At 37.4% G+C, this 20,202-nt stretch overlaps 1 protein-coding gene across 1 annotated transcript in view; it reads left to right on the forward strand.

Moving 5' to 3' along the window:
* FMR1NB (FMR1 neighbor) overlaps positions 1–18,972 on the forward strand; it is a 40,581-nt gene extending 21,609 nt beyond the window's left edge. Inside the window, exons 3-6 of the mRNA XM_045471226.1 lie at positions 3,760–3,900; positions 5,276–5,372; positions 17,175–17,326; positions 18,810–18,972. Of these exons, the coding sequence (XP_045327182.1) occupies positions 3,760–3,900; positions 5,276–5,372; positions 17,175–17,292 (356 nt within the window). The 3' untranslated portion in view covers positions 17,293–17,326; positions 18,810–18,972. The remainder of the gene's footprint in view (positions 1–3,759; positions 3,901–5,275; positions 5,373–17,174; positions 17,327–18,809) is intronic.
* The last annotated feature ends 1,230 nt before the right edge of the window (positions 18,973–20,202 follow it).

Here is a 20,202-nt window from a genome sequence, read left to right on the forward strand (position 1 = left end):
GTGATCTTGCAGAAATCTCCTCATTTTTCTCTATACTGGTTTCATCAAGTACAAAACAGGCATTATAACACCTAATACTAATGAGAATAGCAAAATAAATGAGCCCCTTAAGTAAATTTTAAAAACCACCATGTTCAAGTTGAGTGAAGTAAGAGAAATTTGAGGGCTGCCTAGCTGGCTCAGTCAGTAGAGCATGTGACTGTTGATTTTGGGTCGTAAGTTTGAGCCCTACATTGGCCATAGAATTTACTTAAAAAACATAAAAATAATAAAATCTTTAAAAAAAGAAAGAAATTTGAGAAGGTGTTATGTTGTGAAGCTAAATGAATGGCTTAGTGAGAGTGCCAAAGTTGGTCATAAACAACAAATGATGATTTAAGTTTTTTTTTTTAGAAATGTTTATTTATTTATTTTTGAGGAAGAGAGAGCACAAGCAGGGGAGGGGCAGAGAGAGAGAGGGAGACAGAATCTGAAGCAGACTCCAGGCTCTGAGCTGTCAGTGCAGAGCCTGACACAGGGCTCAAACTCACAAACTGTGAGATCATGACCCGAGCCAAAGTCGGATGCTTAATCAGCTGAGCCACCCAGGTGCCCTGATGATTTAAGCTTTAGAGCTAATGAAGATAACAGACATAAACTGTTCCATAATTACCTCTAATAACAACATTATACAAACACTGAAGCCACCTTTTCACTCTTATGTGTATCCTGAGAAACTTAACAGAAGACCATGGGGGAGGGGAAGAAAAAAAAAGAAAGAAGAGGTTAGAGAGGGAGGGAGCCAAAACATAAGAGACTCTTAAAAACAGAACAAACTGAAGGTTGATGGGGGGTGGGAGGGAGGGGTGGGTGGGTGATGGGTATTGAGGAGGGCGCCTGTTGGGATGAACACTGGGTGTTGTATGGAAACCAATTTGACAATAAATTTCATATTTAAAAAAATCAAAATTAAAAAAGTAAATAAATAAAAACAGTCTAAATAAGAATATCTGCATTTCCAAAATATTCCTTCAACCTGGCACAGTAAATTGAGTCAAAATCAATTGTATGAGATACCCAACAAAATCAGACGGTTCCATTTTAAGAGAAACATCTGACCCAGGTTGATTCAAATCTTTAAAAAACAGTGATTAATTATTTATAAAATGTATATGCTGTTTCTTTGAAAAGAATAACTACAAGTTCATAAAATGGGAAATACTTTTAACCAATTTATTTCCTCTCCTGTATAATTGAAAAGGAACACTCTTCCCACTTAAGCACTAAAAAAAAAGTCTGCTGTTTTGTCATTAGGCTGTTGTTCGTAAAAGATTTATCTCTTGCACATTAAAGTGATAACCTTGAGACAGATTGACAGGGAAGCTTGAGAGGTCACACAGTCCTTCTCTCTTTGGACAAAATTATATACTTAACACCTGGTAAAAATTTTCTACCCTTTTTGTTCTTCAAAATACAATGTCTCAGTAATTTAAGTCTGAAAGTTAATTTTAGTATCTGGCATAAAGTCCATCAGATCCAACTGCAGTATAAAATAACAGAAGCTCAGGGGCACCTGGGTGACTCAGTCAGTTAAGCACCCAACTTTGGCTCAGGTGTTGATCTCATGGTTCATGGGTTCGAGGCCCGTGTTGGGCTCTGCGCTGACAGCTCAAAGCCTGGAGCCTTCTTCAGATTCTGTGTCTCATCTCTCTCTGCCCCTCCCCTGCTCACACTCTGTCTCTCTCTCTCTCAGAAATGAATAAACATTAAAAAATTTTTTAACATTTATTATTTTTTTGAGACAGAGACAGAGCATGAACGGGGTGAACAGGGGAGGGTCAGAGAGAGAGAGGGAGACACAGAATCTGAAACAGGCTCCAGGCTCTGTCAGCACAGAGCCCGATGCAGGACTCGAACTCATGGACCGCAAGATCATGACCTGAGCCGAAGTTGGACGCTCAACCGACTGAGCCACCCAGGCGCCCCCCATTAAAAAAATTTTTAAATAACAGAAGCTCAGCATTAGATGAGATCTTAATCATCCAGTCCAGTCTCTTTTGTGATTTAAAATCTCTTCTATGATTTCCATTCCTGGAAAGTGATCTTTGAATGATGCCAATAGCAAAGAATTCTGCACATAGTAAGTCCATACCATCTCTAACCGGGCCCTGATCATGGTATTCCAGATGCACTCCAGCCTGGGGAGGGAAGTCACTGTGGGCTGGGTAGAATTGAGAATAGATTGCCTAGTGTATATAACAACAAAGTAGACCAAAGTCTTATATGTCTAAAATGTTTGGGAAATGAATATGCAGGGCAACTGGTAATGCATTAAATTTGTGGCCTTGCACAGGTTACTTTGATCCTTCATTTCTTTATTTCTAGAATGGGGGTTGTAAAACTCATTTTGAGAGTTTGTTATAAAGATTAGAAATAACGTGTGTAAATCAAGGTACCTGGCCCAAGTAGGTGCCTAGTGAATGGTAGCTATTATTATTTTTACCTTAGTTTTGGGAACTGCAAATCTTTAAAAAAGAGGAATATAATAAAATATACCAATAGATAAAAATATGCTTGTAAACATCATACTGTTCTTTGCTGATGTTCAAGTGCTTGAGAGTGATTATAAAACATCAGTTATTACTTTTCTAAGTCTGTAGTTGTTGACAGTATTGAAGATTGAACTGAATCTATGCTGGCCGTAAGCCATACTGTAGAAGTTTTCTTTTTGAATAAAAATCTGGTATCTGCCGTTTTGGTTGTCATTTGTTTCTCTTACAAAGCAGGATGTTTAAAAGAATCAGCTGTTTGAGCTTGCAAGTCTTATTTATTTATTTATTTATTTATTTATTTATGAGCTTGCAAGTCTTATAGATTCTGATATGTATGAATTTATTGCAGTTGCATGAATCTTCTTGTTCATGCCATAAATCATTGCCTGTTCAGAATTATAGAGTCATAACTTAAGGTCAAAAGGAAGAATCTTAAAACATACTGTAGGGCCAATATGGTAAGTGTTCACAGAAAGTAGGTCAATACCAATAGTATCGTTTACCTTACACTCTAACAGTAAAATGAATTTTACTTACATTCATTTTCATTGACACATTCAGTGAGTTCTGTAGCTTAGTAGAATTGAGTGAGAGGATATTCATGGTATTATGTTATTAACAAGGCATTAGTTTTAAGGACATTTGGTATGTTCTTGTTATTTAGCTCCTTCTGTGTTATATTTGTATTACTACTACTCAGCTTATGATCTATAGTCCTTTTAAAACTACCTTACCAATGACCTGTTAACAATTTACATTTTTCTGCCATTTATCTAGAATTGAAAATGTGATGTTAAATAACTTTGTGGTAATTTTTAGCTTAACTCTTTTTTTTCAACATTCATCACCATTTGTACATGTCATTCAGTCTTTAAATGTACCAGTTTGAGGGGCGCCTGGGTAGCTCAGTCAGTTAAGTGTCCAACTTTGGCTCAGGTCATGATCTTGCAGTTCAAGCCCTGCGTCAGGCTCTGTGCTGACAGCTCAGAGACTGCAGCCCACTTCGGATTCTATGTCTCCCTCTCTCTCTGCCCCTCCCCAGCTCATGCTCTGTCTCTGTGTTTCTCTCTCTCTCTCTCTCTCTCAAAAATAAATAATAAAACATTGAAAAACATTTAAACGCACCAGTTTGAATATTTTTCTTTTTTTGTCTTGCAGTAATTATTTAATTAAGGAAAGTGCTTATTAACCATACTGAATTATTTTTCTTGGATTTTGTTGGTAAAAGCATGCATTCCAAAGCAGAATCAGGTGGTGAAGGCTTGCAATGAGCAGCAAGATTACAACAAGACTGAATGCTTGGGATATAAATGCTGTTACTCATCCTTCAAGATCAGTAACATCAACTGTTTTGTCCCATTAAAGGATAGTAAGTTCATCCTCTTACATTTATTATATTTATGTTTTTAAAAATTGAAGAAATAGGTCACAATGGCATAAGTTTAAATTTGGATCTCTCAGCTTAACACCTAAAGGGGGATCCCAGCCCTCGAGCAACACTGTCTGTAAAAGTCCAGAGGTGGGCAGGCCTCAATTCATCAACAGTTTCAGCTTAGCCTTTGATATGACTTTGGCAGTTCAAAATTAGTCTCCTCTTTTCTTTTGCTTTAGTAGATCTCTGTCTTGTTCCAGAGATTCCAGGCTCTGTGAGATCTAACCTTCAGTGCTTGGAAGAAGATACCAGTTGAGCATGCCTTAGCTTATTTTTCTCTTCTCACCTTTTCTTCCTACTTGAGTAGAATTCTTCCCATTTATCTTGTCTTCAAACATAACGTTCAAAGTATGTAACGCTAGACTTGCATGTTCCTTGTTAAGGTTTGTTTATTAGTTTCTCTTTGTTCTATTGTTTTTGAATCAGGTTCTTAAGATTTGTTTTTTCTTTAAAAAGTTTTGAGAACTAGACCATCTGTTTTTGCTCCTGCATTTGGATTGTGGGGACATATTACCAGTTGGTCCCATGATGGACATATTAGATATGATTAAACACTAACAAATACTACAAAAAGGATGCATGCAAAACAATGTCTTAGGTTAATATAGTCCCTATTCAATTTACAGGTCTTTGTTGAACATCTAGTATTAATAATGGAAACTGAAACCTGATCATGAATACAGTATTACAGTTTCAGCACTGTCACACGGTGTTTATAATTCATTCATCAGTTTAGTCTTTATATTATGTGTGAAGAAACATTCAGCCTTTGTGGAGGGAAAAATTGTATCGTGACTTATAATTCCCCAATCATATTAGAATGCATTTCCGAATGAATATAAGAATAAAATATGCTTATTCACCTGCAAAGTCTTGATTTCTTATTTAATGTTTTATAATTTGAAGTAAACATTTAAGAAGCCATTCCTTTAACAAGTCAACTATTCGTAGTTTAATTCCCTCCTTGAGTGCTCTAGGATGTATAACATATGGCCAAGAAAAGAAACACACTTCGGCCATAGGAAGAAATATATAGTATGAGTCATAATAGTCTGTTAAGAAAAACAGTAGGATCATTTTGTTAAGGCTTCCTTAGGGAGGCATGTATTTCAAGTGTAGCTTTTAGTTGTATTTCAAGATTTCATAAACTCCTGCTACTGATAGAGTAGCAAAGATATTTACCTGTCATATAAGAATACTTCTTTTTTTTGCTTCATTCACTGATAGTTGTTTATAAAGGCTTTATGAAAGAGCTCAGATTTTCTTCTCTTGCTTAAGTCATAAAAGTAACAGAATATAATTAAACCAACAGAGCCTACACAGATGTTCCGGATGTTTGGGCTTGGTGTGATCGGCATGATCATCCTGGCATGTGTGCCCATTTTTTGCTGCTCTCTTTGGCGGAGGAGGTAGGCAAACATAAACTTTTATTTGCTGATTGCTGAGTGTATTTGGATATTTCTGTGTAGACACATTTATTCATATGCACTAGAAACACGGGGATTATGTTTGGGTCCCTTTTGTTTAAAAGAAAGTAGCTTAGGAAAAACATAAAATAGAGTTACCATAATATTTTTAAATTTTTTAAAAATGTTTATTTATTATTCAGAGAGAGGGAAAGAGTGAGTGAGCGCGAGCGAGCAGGGAAGGGGAAGAGAGAGAGGAGATACAGAATCCAAAACAGACTCCAGGTTCTGGGTTGTCAGCACAGAGCCCGATGCGTGGCTTGATCCCACGAGCTGTTGAGATCGTGACCTGAGGTGAAGTCAGACACTTAACCGACTGAGCCACTCAGGCGCCCCAAGTTACCATAATATTTTTAAATACATGTTATTTTCTTTTTCCATAAATTTAGACGTCCTCTTGGAAGGAAAAATACATTAGTGATCTGGGAGCCTATGAGTGGAAGTGGTTATTAACTGCAAATCAGAAAGGTTCCTAGAAGTGTTATCACCATCTAGTAAATGGTCATCTACCATTGGGTCTTAAAAGCCTTGGTCTCTCTTCAAACCAGTTTGCATCATGTTTCTTCTTAGCATCTTATATAAAATCCCTGTGGCCTATCAGCGTGATACCTCTAAGGTTTTTTTTTTAATTTTTTAAAAATTTAATGTTTATTTTTATTTTGAGAGAGAGAGAGAGAGACAGAGCGTGAGTAGGGGAGGGGCAGAGAGAGAGGGAGACACAGAATCTGAGGCAGGCTCCAGGCTCCAAGCTGTCAGCACAGAGCCTGACATGGGGCTCGAACCCACGAGCCGTGAGATCATGACCTGAGCTGAAGTCGGACGTTCAGCTGACTGAGCCACCCAGGCGCCCCTATACATCTAAAGTTTTTTAAAAAAATAGCTCACTACTTCCTGGAACGGTGGGTGTGGAGACAGGGCAGGGCCAGGACCAGGGTGGTGTGAGTGAGGCAATTAGAGCACAAAATTTAAGGAGACACTCACTCTGAAGTTTGTGCAAGTGGAGGGTCGGCACTAGCATGACCCTGAGAGTATTTCCTTCAGTTCTCTGGTAAAGAAAAGCTACCAGTTGAAGAGTAAGCATCTTTGATGTTTTTATTCGAGTTAATAAGAAAGTAGTGGTATTTGAGTTACCAAAACGTTGGTTAGATTTCACAGGAAGATTGAGACTATACACAAGTTAACTTATTTTCCATAAAGATCATTAAGTCTTTTTTTTTCTTTTTTGTACCTTTTCCTTGAGTTTGATGAATGTGTTATATTCATCACTGTATTTTCAATCCATAGCACAGTGCGTCATGTGTTAAGGTACTTAATACATTTTTGTTGAATAAATTAATGGTTGAGCGAATACAGAAATATAGTGGATGGCATTGACTAGCCTGGAAGGCAGTCCTATAGTAATTTAAACTTCTCATCACTCACATCATTTTCTCAGACCATTTTGAAGATACAGTAGAGTCATAGCCTTTCAACTCCTCCCATTTGCTATATGACAGTTCTTCTGTCAGTTTTCACTTAGTTTTGTATACTGAGTGTGTAATCCCTGTTCTTAGGCCTCTCCCATTTTCTTTGTTCCCACAAGTAATTGAGAATAGGAGTGGAATTTTTTACCCTTCCTTCCTCAGAGTCTGATTTCAGAAAAAAGATAACCATGAACAAAAATGAAATAATATTTACTAGCAAATGGTGGCTAGGATTATGCCATGCAGTCTAGATGTCTGGTATAATAGGCCAGTGTAATAATTTCATTATGGCTCCTCCACTGTGTCTCTGCCAAGGAGTTTTAAAGGGATGGTCAGGTACGCTGGATTTTTCTTTAAAATTAATTTCAAAGAATTCTTCCCTGATAATATATTTTCTTCTTTATATATAGTAAAAACTGTTCGAGAGATTTGAACAGTGTGAATTGTGTATTTATTGAACACCAAACATTTGGTTTTCTATAAGTTATTTATTTATTTCTAAAATTTATTTGTTTCTTCAGACATCCTGGGTTGTTTTTTGCAACCCCAGAGTATGTGCTTAGTGCTTGCTGCTTAGCTTAATTTCTGGTAACAATGGGTGTGTGCGGGTGGATGGGGCACTGTCAAGATTTTCCTGGTAAGCTGATTTTAGAGGCAAGGAGAATAATTGTGTTCGAATAAAGATCCTATCCTTGATACCAAACAAGGAGCTTAAATGGACGCCAAAGCCTGCTAACCACTCCTTTCTTTTTGGGGTCAAGATATCTCTTTAGAACTATCCCCTTAACTTGTTTCCTGTTCTTCATTTCCAAGAATAAAGAGATAGATAAAATATTACAGTAGGTAGAATAAATGACCCATAAAAGGGAAATAGATGCAGCAGTAAAATCAATATGTAGTGGTTTAAAAGAAAAGGAGGTAGCCAAACACAGTTGTTTATCTAAATCAACTAACTAGGGGCTAAAAGCCAGAAGCAGATCTGCAGTAACATGATCTGGGCCTATTTGTTGGAAGAACTCTTGAGACATTGGAAGAAACTATTAAGCTCCTCCTCCTGCTGGGTCCTGTCCTTTACATTAAATATACGTTCCTTCAGATGTTGTAGCTCTCCCCTCTCGGCCTCCAGTTGTAAGCCAAAACAAGTGATGTTTTGACATTCCGTAGCTCCTACAATTTGGACGGTGTGTTTTATTCACAGATCGCCTCAGGAGCTAACAACTGGCAAGGGTTAGAGGGATGGAACATGAGAAGTAATATGAGCAGGTGGGAGAAATGAAAGCAGTTTGGGGGAAGAGGATAATCACTTTCCAGAGCCAAATGTATTTTATTCTTTTGGTGTCTAATTCGTGCTTTCTACAGTTGAGCATATTTTGTTATTGCTTGTGCTAGGCATTGTGGACGATACAGAAATGTCTGAGACATAGGCCCTACTTTCAAAGAGCTTAAACCTACCTTAAAATAAGCCCCAAGCATGACATGTTAAATAATAACATATGATGGAATATAATTAAGGATTAAGAGAGTGGTGGCAATAACTTACCAAAGTTTTGAGGCAGTGGGGATCAGGATGAATGGGAGAGGGCACAGTGGGCTCTGTGGTGGAGGTACTATTTGAGCTGAGTTTTGAAGGGAGGACAAGATTTGGAGGGGGGGCTCCCGCATAATTCATTACATCCAGATGGAATCTCCTCACTATAGACCCCTTAACTGCTTGTCATTTCTAAGCAGAAGTGGCAGAACTTTGCCCCTGGAATAATCTGTAACGTAATCTCTAGTTTGCTTCTACTTGACTCAAGTTCGGGTGAGGTGTGAACCAGGTACACCGAGAACTCAAGCCAGCTTGAATTGGTTGCACATGTACAGAAGAGAGCAGACAGCACTAGTGAAAGAAAGGCTTTCTAAGAATTTTCTACTAATAGCCTTATTAAACGTGCATATAAGATGCGTTTTGAAATTCATTACATCTTCAAGGTTATGTAAGATCTATTTTTATTCTCATTAATAGGGATCAGAAACCTTGTTAGGTTTAAGTGTCACTGGCAGGCTAAAGACTTACATAGAGATGAAGGAAGGAGGAGATCAGGTGGATGAGGATGAAAGGAAGCAGGGGAGGGGGCTCTAGTGGGAGAGAAGAGAAGAGTGGTGGCTGAATTGTTCCCGTTACAGTAATAGAGTGCCAATAATTATAGTCTCAAGTGCCACATTTAGTTTCTAATCTTTATCTGTTTTTAGATAAAGTTTAATCTTTATACATAGACCAGTTAAACATCTGTGTATTATATAGTGATATGATACTTGAGTGTGTACATAGCTTTGGTAAGGTGGAAAACTCAAATATTATAATACAATACCTATTAAACTCAGATGGAGTGCATTTTCTTGTGTTTCTTTCTTCCTCAGATTGGATTTGCAACTTTGAATTAAGAAAAAATCCAGAACTCAGTCTGAAAATGACAAAACTATGTTTTCTTTCAACTAATAAAAAGCCATGTTTTTTTAAGATTGTAGATCATCTGATACACAGATGATGTAAATAGCACATCCCCCATACACTTTCAATGTTGCAACTTGCCAGATGGCTGTTACTGAAAATTTCTACATTTAGACAAATCCTGCTGCGTGATTCTCTGTATTATAACGTGGTTTTCATTATGCAGATAGTCTTAATACCACTTACTTTTTAGAATGGGAGGTAAAGAATTGGGAATAAATGTGTCAAAGATTGCCTAAAAATCATCACCCATTGAATTTTAAAAATAGGCATTTACATTTTCAAATCTCCATGTTTGTGTGTTTCATTATACTGTACAACATAATTAGTAATGTTATTTTGAAAAGCTTTATGCAATAATTAGCCAACTGCTGAAAGGTTTGAAGTTCCTAGGATTATATACATGTGAATTCAGAGAAAGGAAATAAAGTCTGTAAATTTTAAAAGTATGGCTAGTCTGTAAGAACTTTGATAAAATATGATCAGATGAGAATGTGAGCAAACTGGAACCCTGCTCTAACATGACTCACTATAGATTTGAAACTCACATAAAGCCAGTTCTTCTTGGACCCTGTTCAAGGTAATTTAGTTACTGAAATAATAAGAGAATCTCATTATATGCAGATTATATGTCTGAAATGTTCCCATAAGAGAAGTCTGGAGTAGTAGGTACTATTAAAAAGAACATTTTGTTGCCAAGTAACTAATAACCTCAATGCAAAATGCAGTGGCCTTTTCTCAGTTCCCATCCAACTTGACCTTTTGGTCACATAGAACACTGTTGATTACTCCCTTCTTGAAACTTTCGTTCCTTGGATTTCATTGTTCCCTTTACCATTCTGATTCTTCTCGGTTTGCTTTTCTTTGTTGTCTCAACTGTGGTTGTTTCCCAAAGTCTTATTCTCATCTACCAGAGAATATTACAGGTATGTAGCAGAAAGAACATGTAAAAAAGATCTATGTTCTAGTTCTGCTTTTTTTTTTTTTTTTTTACCAGTTTTATACTGAGGTTAACTTCTTTTGGTATTGGTTTTCTCATAAAATTAGGGTAGAGAATTGAGTTAGATAATTTCTAAGGTTCTTTCTTTTTGGCGTTTAAAAAAAATTTATGGGTGGGGGGGGCAGAGAGAGAGAGAGAGAGAGAGAGAGAGAATCTTAAGCAGGATCCATGCTCAGCACAGAGCCCTATGCAGGGCTTGATCCCACGACCCTGGGATCATGACCTGAGCCAAAATCAGAAGTCAGACACTCAACTGACAGAGCCACCCAGGCGCCCCTAAGGTCCTTTCTGATCATAATATTCTGGGCTTCTCTGAGTGAATGAGTCTTTTAAATCTGAATCCTGAAATCCTTACCTCTACCTATTCCATATTTCCAAATGCCCTCATGAATTAGATGTTCTGTTAGCACCTTAAATGCAACATGTACAAAAGCAAATTTATCTTTTTTTTTTTCTCTCAAACCATCTCCCCTTGATAGCTGTCCATTTCTTTCAGTGATTTTTTTAGTCTCCCAGGCTAGAAACCTTTGAGTCATCTGTGACTATTTCCTTTTCGTTATTTTTAATATGTAATCTGTTCTCTTAGTCTACCTGTAATTTTTTGGTTTCCTTTGGAATGAGTCTGAGATTTGCCTCTTCTCAAATTTATTTATTGTTACATTTATTGTTACCTTAGTCCAGGTCTTATGGTGTCAATTTCTGTCCTGGGTAAGTGGTTTTAGGAGAGGAGCAAAAACAAACAAACAACAACAACAACCTCCCCCCCCCCCCACCACCAAGGTGTATTATTCTTCTAGGGCTGCCATAACAGAATTTCAGAGACCAGGCAACTTGAACAATAGACATTTATTTTTCTCACTGTGAGAAATCATGTATCCATGATCACAGTGCCAGCTGATTTGGTTTCTGGTGAGGGCTCTCTTCCTGGTTTGCAGTTGGCCATCTTCTCACTGTGTACTCACATTGCCTTTCCTTGATGCATGTGAGAAGGAGAGAGAGAAAGAGTAAACTCTCTTGTTTTTAATTTAAAAAACTGAAAAATCAGTTTTTATAATGACATTAATTGTACTGATTGGGGCCCCACCCTTATGACCTCATTTAAACTTAATTACTTCCTTAGAGCCCCCTATCTGCAAATTTAAACACACTGGAAGTTCGGCCTTAAATATGTGAGTTTTAGGGACACAGGCATTCAGTCCTATAACACAAGGCTAGTTGGCATCCAAGGGCATAGAAAGGATTGAGAACTGCAGAGGACATTGGAATGAGGTGTTCAATCCAAAGAATTTAGACAAGAGAGACTGTAAGTAACTAGGATGGGACTGCAAGTAGGGTTTGGAAGATGGCTAGGAGCTGAGTCCTGGAGAAGGTTCCTGGTACTTTGATAGGAATATATGACTTTGCCCTTAAGAAGGAGGGACTTTGTAAGGGTACTTGCCAAGCCAATTTGAACATATGCCTGGACTCCTAATCTACTCTCCTTCTAATCTATTATGTAATATCCTGCCAGATTCATCTTCAAAAGATAGTATATTATTTCATTTCATTATATTATTCAGGAACTTCTAATCCATTCAAGAATATCTGGATTCCAGACCTTGTGTTAGGTGGTGTGAAGGACAAAATGGTGATTCAGATCATACTCTGCTCTCAAGAAGCACATAGTCTCATAAGGACTATATACAAATCCCCAAAATAAAAAGTCACACTCCATAAAAAAGTTAAAGGTAAAAACAATTAGCATGTTGGCCTTTTCTGGTTTATGTAAATTTTTCAAATACATTGTCTTATATGACCTTCAAAACAGAGGTGCAGGGAAGTTTGGTCTCTTGCTCAAGATTACATGATAGAGCAAGGATTACAATCTATCTTCTGAGTTACTTGCTTTTTCTAGTATAGAAAACAGGAAGAAAAGAAATGCAGATAAAAACACAATGGCATTTTGTTGCTTCAAGCCCACTCAAAGGGCTGTGGCTTTCAAAGTTTTCTATTTTAGACTCATTCTATAATTCCAATACCATTTCTTATAACACTACATGTATCTTTTGCTCCATCCAGGTAGCTATATTTGTTTTTCTTGGTATACCCCAGGCTTTATTCTTGCCTCTGTTCTTTTGCCCACGTTGCTCCCAAATCTTAGGATTGTTCTTCATCCTCTTCATTCATTTGAATTCTTTCTTTACCTTCATATTGCAGTTGCCCCAACTCGTCCATGAAGTGTTCTGCAAAGGCTCTTGACCCCAACTTTTCTCTTTTCTCCCAGCCTCCTTCTGGACTTGTGTTCTTAACCACATAGTCTAACACATAATTATCCTTTGTTTCCTGTTATTAGTTTTCTTTCTCTGGCTAAATTGTAACTTCTGTGAGGACAAGGGGCTAAGCTTCATACTTCTTTGAGTCTAGAGCTGTGGTTCCCCAAATGGGGTCCCTGTACTAGTCTCACCATCATCCCCTGGGAGCATGTCAGAAATAACATGTTCTCAGGCCCTACCCCAGACCTACTGAATCAGAACTCTGGGGTTAAAGCCCCAAGATTTGGGTTTTAACAAGCCCAACAAGTTATTCTTATGTATACTCAGGTCTGAGAACCATAGGTCTCTAAGACTGTTTGGTAGGCAACTCAGTAAATAATGATTGGAGTAATCTAGGCAGTCGTTTTGGTGGATTTTCTATCTTTTTGATGTTGCAAATGATAAATTTTTTGTCTATAAAATTGATGTTATGTTCTTTAACTGTCTTAAAGAATTTGTATTTATATCAATGAATTAGAGTTTGTTAAGAAACATGGAAAAGCCAACCTATTACCAGTATTTATCATATTCTAGTCTGTAGATGGGTTCTATGGAAGTAACCTTGGGAATATTTAATAATATAGATTCCTAGGCTGTACTCAAGAGAATCTGATATAATAAGTGGGGGATTTGGACCTGAAATGTGTATTTTCTAAAGCACCCCAAATGAATCTGATACATAGTCCATTTAGAACTACACTAGACTCTCCACTTCAATCCTTTTTACATTCATTCTTTCTGCAAACATTTATTGAGCTCCTACTTTGGTCTGGGAACTTGCTAGGTGTTGTGTTCTTCTCTATCTGATCATTTCCCTGGGCAGCCTCACTGTCCATGTTATGAGCCATCTAAGCCCATAGCTTCAGAGTTCTCTGATGTACTCAATTCTGAGTAATCTTTCCTGTATTCTGTATTGGCCAGCCACTTTCATGCCCATATCCTGAATCTTGTCATTCATCAAAAATTGAACCTCTGAGGAGGGCCTGGGTGGCAGTCGGTTAAGCTTCTGACTCTTGATTTTGGCTCAGGTCATGATCTCACGAGTTCGTGGGTTTGAGCACCACATTGGGCTCCTTGCACTGACAGTGTGGAGCCTGCTTGTAATTTTCTCTCTCTTCCTCTCTCTCTGCCCCTCCTGACATGCTGTCTCTCACAAAATTGGTAAATTCCACAAAAAAATTAAAAAATTGAACCTCAGTGTCTGAAATTTTAAACTTCAAATCTCAAACTATTCTTTGACCATAGGTGCTTTGTCTTCTAGGTTTTTCCCTTCTTTTACTCTTGCTACACCTGTTCTCATTGAGACATCCAGGTTCTTTAATTCTCTGTTTTCCCCTGGTTTTCTGTCTTTTAGCATCGTCTGATTTCTTTATCCAGCCTGGATTCTATTGTCTGATGCATGAATCCATTCTTTCCAGTTCCTTTGTTTCATTAAAATTGAATCCACACCATTTTTCTGTTTCTAGATCTAGGTTCCTGGGAATTCTTAGAGAAAAAAATCTCACAACTATATAGATATGCATCACAAGAAATTCCCATTGTTTCCACTTAGTGTTTCCAGCCACACCACTCTGCTTGATGTTTACAAAGAACATGCTTCTTCACCACTCTGATATTTTCACACAATGTACCACCCACTGATTGAAATGCTCTTATATTATCTTCCCATCTCCACTCTTCTTTATCTGGCTCACCCCACTCTGAATGCAGGCCTAAGCTTAAAGTTCATCTCCTCTAGGAAGCTTACCCCAAACCTCCGCCCCAGACTGGGTCGATCTGTTTCTTGTCTGTTGCCTGTTTGTTTCCTACCAATCTCTGCTTACCTCTATTTAGATTATCTCGATGTGATATAAGTATCAGTTTATATATCTCTCTTCCATTCTAAATTTTAAGCTCCTTGAGGGCAGGACCCATATATTATTCATTTTTATGTCTCTAGTATTTAGAATGGTGTTTGTTTCAGGAATGAGCAAGTGTGTTAATGAGTGAATGCATATGAGATAAGTCGATCTGTACACTTCAAGTGTGAGTATGCTGGCCACAGTATGACATTTTATATAAAAAGAAGTAAATCACCTCTAGGACTCTGGACAAATCATTTCAACCCTACTTTCCCCCTTGGGCATTCTCATTAGATATTGAGTAGAATATCTAACTTTGGATCTCAATAATAAATGTTAGAAGGCTGAACCTAAAACCTAGTTCTCTGCAACCTAGACTAGTACAGTACATTTTGAAATAATAAGGTCATGTTGCATTTTTCTTTGTCAGTTAAGGTGAAATTTAGGCCATTAAATTTAAAATAAAATCTTTGTATAAGGAAAACATAGTCATTTTATTTATGTGAAATAAAATATATTGAAGTCACAACATTAGAAAAAAGTGTAAGTCCCCAATTTCTTATCTAAAATTCTGAAATCCAAAAGGTCTGCAAACCTAAAGCTTTTTTCGTCTTTTGGCAGCAAAACCTGAGCTGACCTGACCTGAGACATTTTTAGTCCTTGCTTGATGCTTAAAATGAATATTCATATATTTTGTTGTAGAAATATTACTCTGTTTGATCATGAGATGTTGCCCCAGACTTCATGGGAGTATCATGTAATATTCAGTATGTCATGTCATATTGCCTTTCTAAAACCCCAAATATTCTGCATTCTGAAACACATCTGGCCCCAAGAGACTGAGAACTACAGAGTTGTTTCAGCTATTACTATTTTTTTGATACTGAAGTTAATAGCTCTACCAAGAGGCCATAGGTAAATCATAAATACATTTTTGGCCTTCACCCACTATTTCATTTATGCCTGGATATTTTTTTATGATTGAGAAAAAAGTATTTATTTGCTCCATGTCTATTCTTACCTAGTAGAGCTCAGTGACAACCTAGTAATGCAATTTGAGGGGAGAAAAGTGAATACTACCTTCAAAGTCATCATTTCAGGGGCAGGCTTAGCAATCTCTGGGCCCCACATGCTAAGAACCTGGTTGCTCTGTATAGCTAAGTAGCACCATCTGGAGCCAGGTGTCCTCTTCTGTACACTACCTAGCTTTGAGCTGAGGATAGGACTATGTATCTGGCATTCCCTGTTGGTAATATCATATGCAAATGTTTCTTTCTCTTTTGGGTTTCCATCCATACTTTTGCTTTGAGCATTTTCTAGTTTTTCTCCTTGGCTTGTGCTTAGGTCTTTAGAAAGTGAAAGCTCTTGGGGCACCTGGCTGGCTCAGTCAATACAGCATGCACCTCTTGATCTTGTGGTTGTAAGTTTGAGTCCCACATTGGGTGTAGAGATTACTTAAAAATAGAATCTTTTAAAAAAAGAAAGTGGAAGTTCTTATAAATATCAACTAACATTTCCAGAACCTCATTGGGTACCAGGCTCTCTGGGATATATAAAGTTACAAGGTAAAGCTCTAGCCTGAAGTTATTTCCAAGCTCTGAGGGGGGAAAGGGACAGGTTTGCATAGTGAACGAAAGATTGCTTTTTAGATTTAGGAAGGTCTGGATTTGAATCCTGGCACCACCAAAGAGTATTCTGATGACCTCGTGCAAGTTACTTCCCTTCTCAGTGCCTCAGTTTCCCCACCTGAAAAATGGAAATGCCTCATCAGGTCATCATGAAGATTAAATAAGATCCTGCCATGAAGTGCTTATACACAGGTCTTGGCACATGGAGAAGTCTGTCACACTTGTTGTTATTAGTCATTATCTGCTAATGCTGCAGTGGTCTAATGGAAAGAGTGCATTTTAGAGTCAAACAGACCTTACTTCAAATGCTAGCATCTCCATTTACTATCTGTGTGTGACCTTGGGTGAGTTATCTTACTTCTCCAAGCCTCAGCTTAATTATTTGGAAAGCAGGAAACACAATATCCATCTTATAGGGTTGTTGTGAGGATTAAGTGAGATCAAGTATGTAAAACACCTGGCCAAGTTCTTAGCCTGTGATATATCGGCTTTCTGGCACCCCCAACCCTGACTGTACAAATTCAAGGAAGTACAAGATTGAATTCCAAACGATCGCAATAGTGAATAAAAGTGCAAACTTGTAAAGTTGTAGAAGATAATGTAATATGAGCTATTACTATTTAGTTTTGATATTCGTAGGAGGGAAGAATCCCTATAAGCTAGGAATAAAAGGGAAGGCTACCTAGGCAAATAACATAGAAGCTAGGTCTTGAAGGGTGAGTAACATTGATGTCAGCAGAGGGAAGGTAGGACAGCATTCCTGTTGTGGAGGATCAAATGATCAAAATGACGCTATACAGAGTGATAGTAATGGTGACAATGATAAATATGAGTGAGCCAGGTACAATGTTTTCTATCAGATTTGCCGAATATGGTGACTTAAGCAGTCAGGTGGGAATGTGTAAAAAGAGTTATGTGGGTAACTAGCCTTTTCCCTGTACCCCATCATTGTTTTCTTTTATAACCCACCATTGTTATTGTTCTGTCACTGTTGAGGAACAAGGTTTCACTTTGAACTTTTAATTTTACAGCAAATGGACCAATCCTTTAGGAAGGAAATTCAACAAAATTGTAAAGGGTGCGAAGAAACAAAAAAAGAAACTAAAGAAGGATGCTGAGATATTAGGGACAGCAGCAGAAGATGAGTAAAGTTTAGGTGGTGGAAAGCAGTGAGAGAACAAAGGTAACTGGTGGTAGGATATAAAATTGAAGTGTTTAATATTTGATTATTGTTACCACCATCTTGGTTCAATGATGTATATATTTTTTTACCCTACAAATGTTTAGACCACAGGATTATCAGGTTCTGAAACCATATTATCACTAGGGATATTTGGATGCAGGAAAGGTGGGCAAGAAGTGTGCCAAGTTGTTTGGGTACAACATTATTTGGTTCAGCCCTTCAGAAGAAACAAATGGAATCTTCTTGCTTTGACTCTGAGGATCCATGAAAGATACCTTTGCTAAATAACAATGGTTATAGTTCCCCATATGTATTGACCATGGTACATATCCGGGGGAAGGAGGTTCAGGAATCTGACAGATCTGCAATTGAATCCTGGATTCTAGCTGTTAGTTTCAGCTCCCTGTTTCTCAAACTTAAATAATTCAGTATCATAAGTGATTGAGAGAGTGGATCCCAGAATCATACGCCAGGGACTACCTGGCCCTCAGGCTTACAGATCCCCCAGGCTTGGCCTGTGTTTCCACCTCCCAAAGTAATTATGAAGATCCAACTAAAAATAAAATGGTTGGTAAGAAAAGAGGTATACTTGGGGGAATAGAATATTGGAACGGGGGTCAGGAGACTCAGGCCACTAACTAGTGGCATTTTCATGGGCAAGTAAGTTAACCTATCAGCAACTTGATACCATCAGCTGAAATTTTTGGTGTAGCTTAAACAATATAATGTATGTGAAGATGCTTTGAAAATTATAATACAATACTCAAATTTAAATTGTTAATTTCTAGCCTCAGTTGCAGAGAAGAGGAGTGGAATAATAGACTGTTGATCTTAGTGTCCGGAGACTCTCGTTTTACTCTCAATTCTGTCATTTTGTACCATGGGAGCTTGGGCAACTCCCTTAGCTTTCCTGGGCTTCAGTTCACCAAGCTGCAAAATGAGAAGTTTGGACTAGATGAATAGGAAATGTGACTTATCTAAAAAGAATTGAAATCCTTACAACAAGGCAGTTTATATTTATATATATGTGTGTATATACACACACACATATATATATATATATATATATAAAATGATTTATGTAAGGTAATACATAAGTATATATAATAATAATCATACGTGTATATGATTATACATACCTATATATTACTGCTTTGTATAAGTTTAATGCAGCACATGCATGTGCATATGTATGCACACACAGACACACATATATGACATAAATAGACAAAACAATCTCTGCCATTTACTGGGGCATGGAAGTTCACTTTGTTATTCAGAAATTTTCATTGTATTTGCCACAGTGTATTTTGTCTTTACACCTCACAGGTAGTACGCTGGCAAACTGAAAATACATAAGTTAAACATAACATTGAATACAGTTTGAGAACTCTGTTGCAGTCATTTCCTGTTCTAACAAAGTGTGATGTATGTATACTAGTCCTTTCGAGTTGTTTAACTCTACTTTACTTTTCTCCTGTAGCATTATTTTCCCACTGAGAAGAATACAAACCATTCCAAGCAGAAGAGACTGTCCCAGTCATCTCAACCTGATGGAGCATTTTAGAAGGACAAAAATTTGTTCTTATTTTTGTCATGTTTACTTACAAATACGAAATAAAGTTGATAGTTCTGTTTTTGTGCATTAAACCAGGATCTGAATTCTTCTTATTAAAACTAGTTTCTACAGAATTAAAAAAAAATGTATGAAAAGCACCGGTGGCATTTCAGGTCCTATGTAGTGATTTTTGCAACTTGGGTTATGTTATCAAGATATACTTCTGTTGGTGTTAAATAAGGCAGAGATTTCATGTTGTTATTCACCTTCTATTCAGTGAGGTGGGGCAATGAGAGGAAGGGCAGGTTTGGCAGGGGAAGATGAATCATTTTGGGATAGGCTGTTTGAAGTGCTTATGGACCATCAAGGTACAGATGACTAGTAGGCAGTTGTATATAGTTTATATATAACTAGTAGCCAGTTATATATAAATCTATGGGTCTGGAGCTCAGGGAAAATGTCTGGCTGGATATAAAAGGTTAGGAACCATCAATATAGAGATGATAATTGAAATCATGATTTCAACCAGGAAGAATAAAAAAAGAAGGGACTGGAATAAACTGTAGAGGACCACAAGCATTTAAAAGATTATCAGAGAGACCTGAGAAGTATGAAGAAAAGCAGGAGAGTGCTGTTGGGGAGGAAAAGTTTTTCTATACTTTTCAAAATTCTTTTGGCTGGTCTAAGAATTAAATTGACATGAGACAAATTAACAGGAGAAATAAAATTTAATTATATACATACAGAGGCTCCATAAAGAATTTGAGGCCTATAGATAGTCAGACAATTGAGGCTTATATGCCATTCAGAGCTACAGAGAAATGTGGTAGGAGTCTGGGACTTCAAAGGGAAGAAGATAATTGACAGGTAGATGAAAAAGAATAAATGTTGGGTCAACAAATGTTTTCTGGGCCATACAAAAACAATGGGATATGGAGAGAAATTTTAACAAACAGATTTTGCTAGGATCCTCCCTGGCTGCCACACCTAGTTCAGATTACACTATAGTTATCTATGGTAATAGCTCCCTTTCTGGAGCAGGTCCTCTATCTAAATTCTTTTAGGCAGTTAGCAGGAAGGCAAAAAAAAACAAAAACAAAACAAAACAAAAAAAAAAAACGATCCTTCTGTTTCTTAAAAATAATCAGCCTAAAATAATCTGCATGCCAAAGAGACACATTTTGGGGTGCCAAATTTTGCTCCCCTACAGAGAAGTGTAATGAATTCCAAGAGGCTGGCATGTTTCAAGGAAGAGGGAATGATCAACAGTATCAAAATTCTGATTCATTTCCACTGGATTTGGCAACATGGAAATCAT

The sequence above is a fragment of the Leopardus geoffroyi genome, chromosome X, assembly GCF_018350155.1.
Source record: "Leopardus geoffroyi isolate Oge1 chromosome X, O.geoffroyi_Oge1_pat1.0, whole genome shotgun sequence".
In the NCBI taxonomy this organism is placed as follows: Eukaryota; Metazoa; Chordata; class Mammalia; order Carnivora; family Felidae; genus Leopardus; species Leopardus geoffroyi.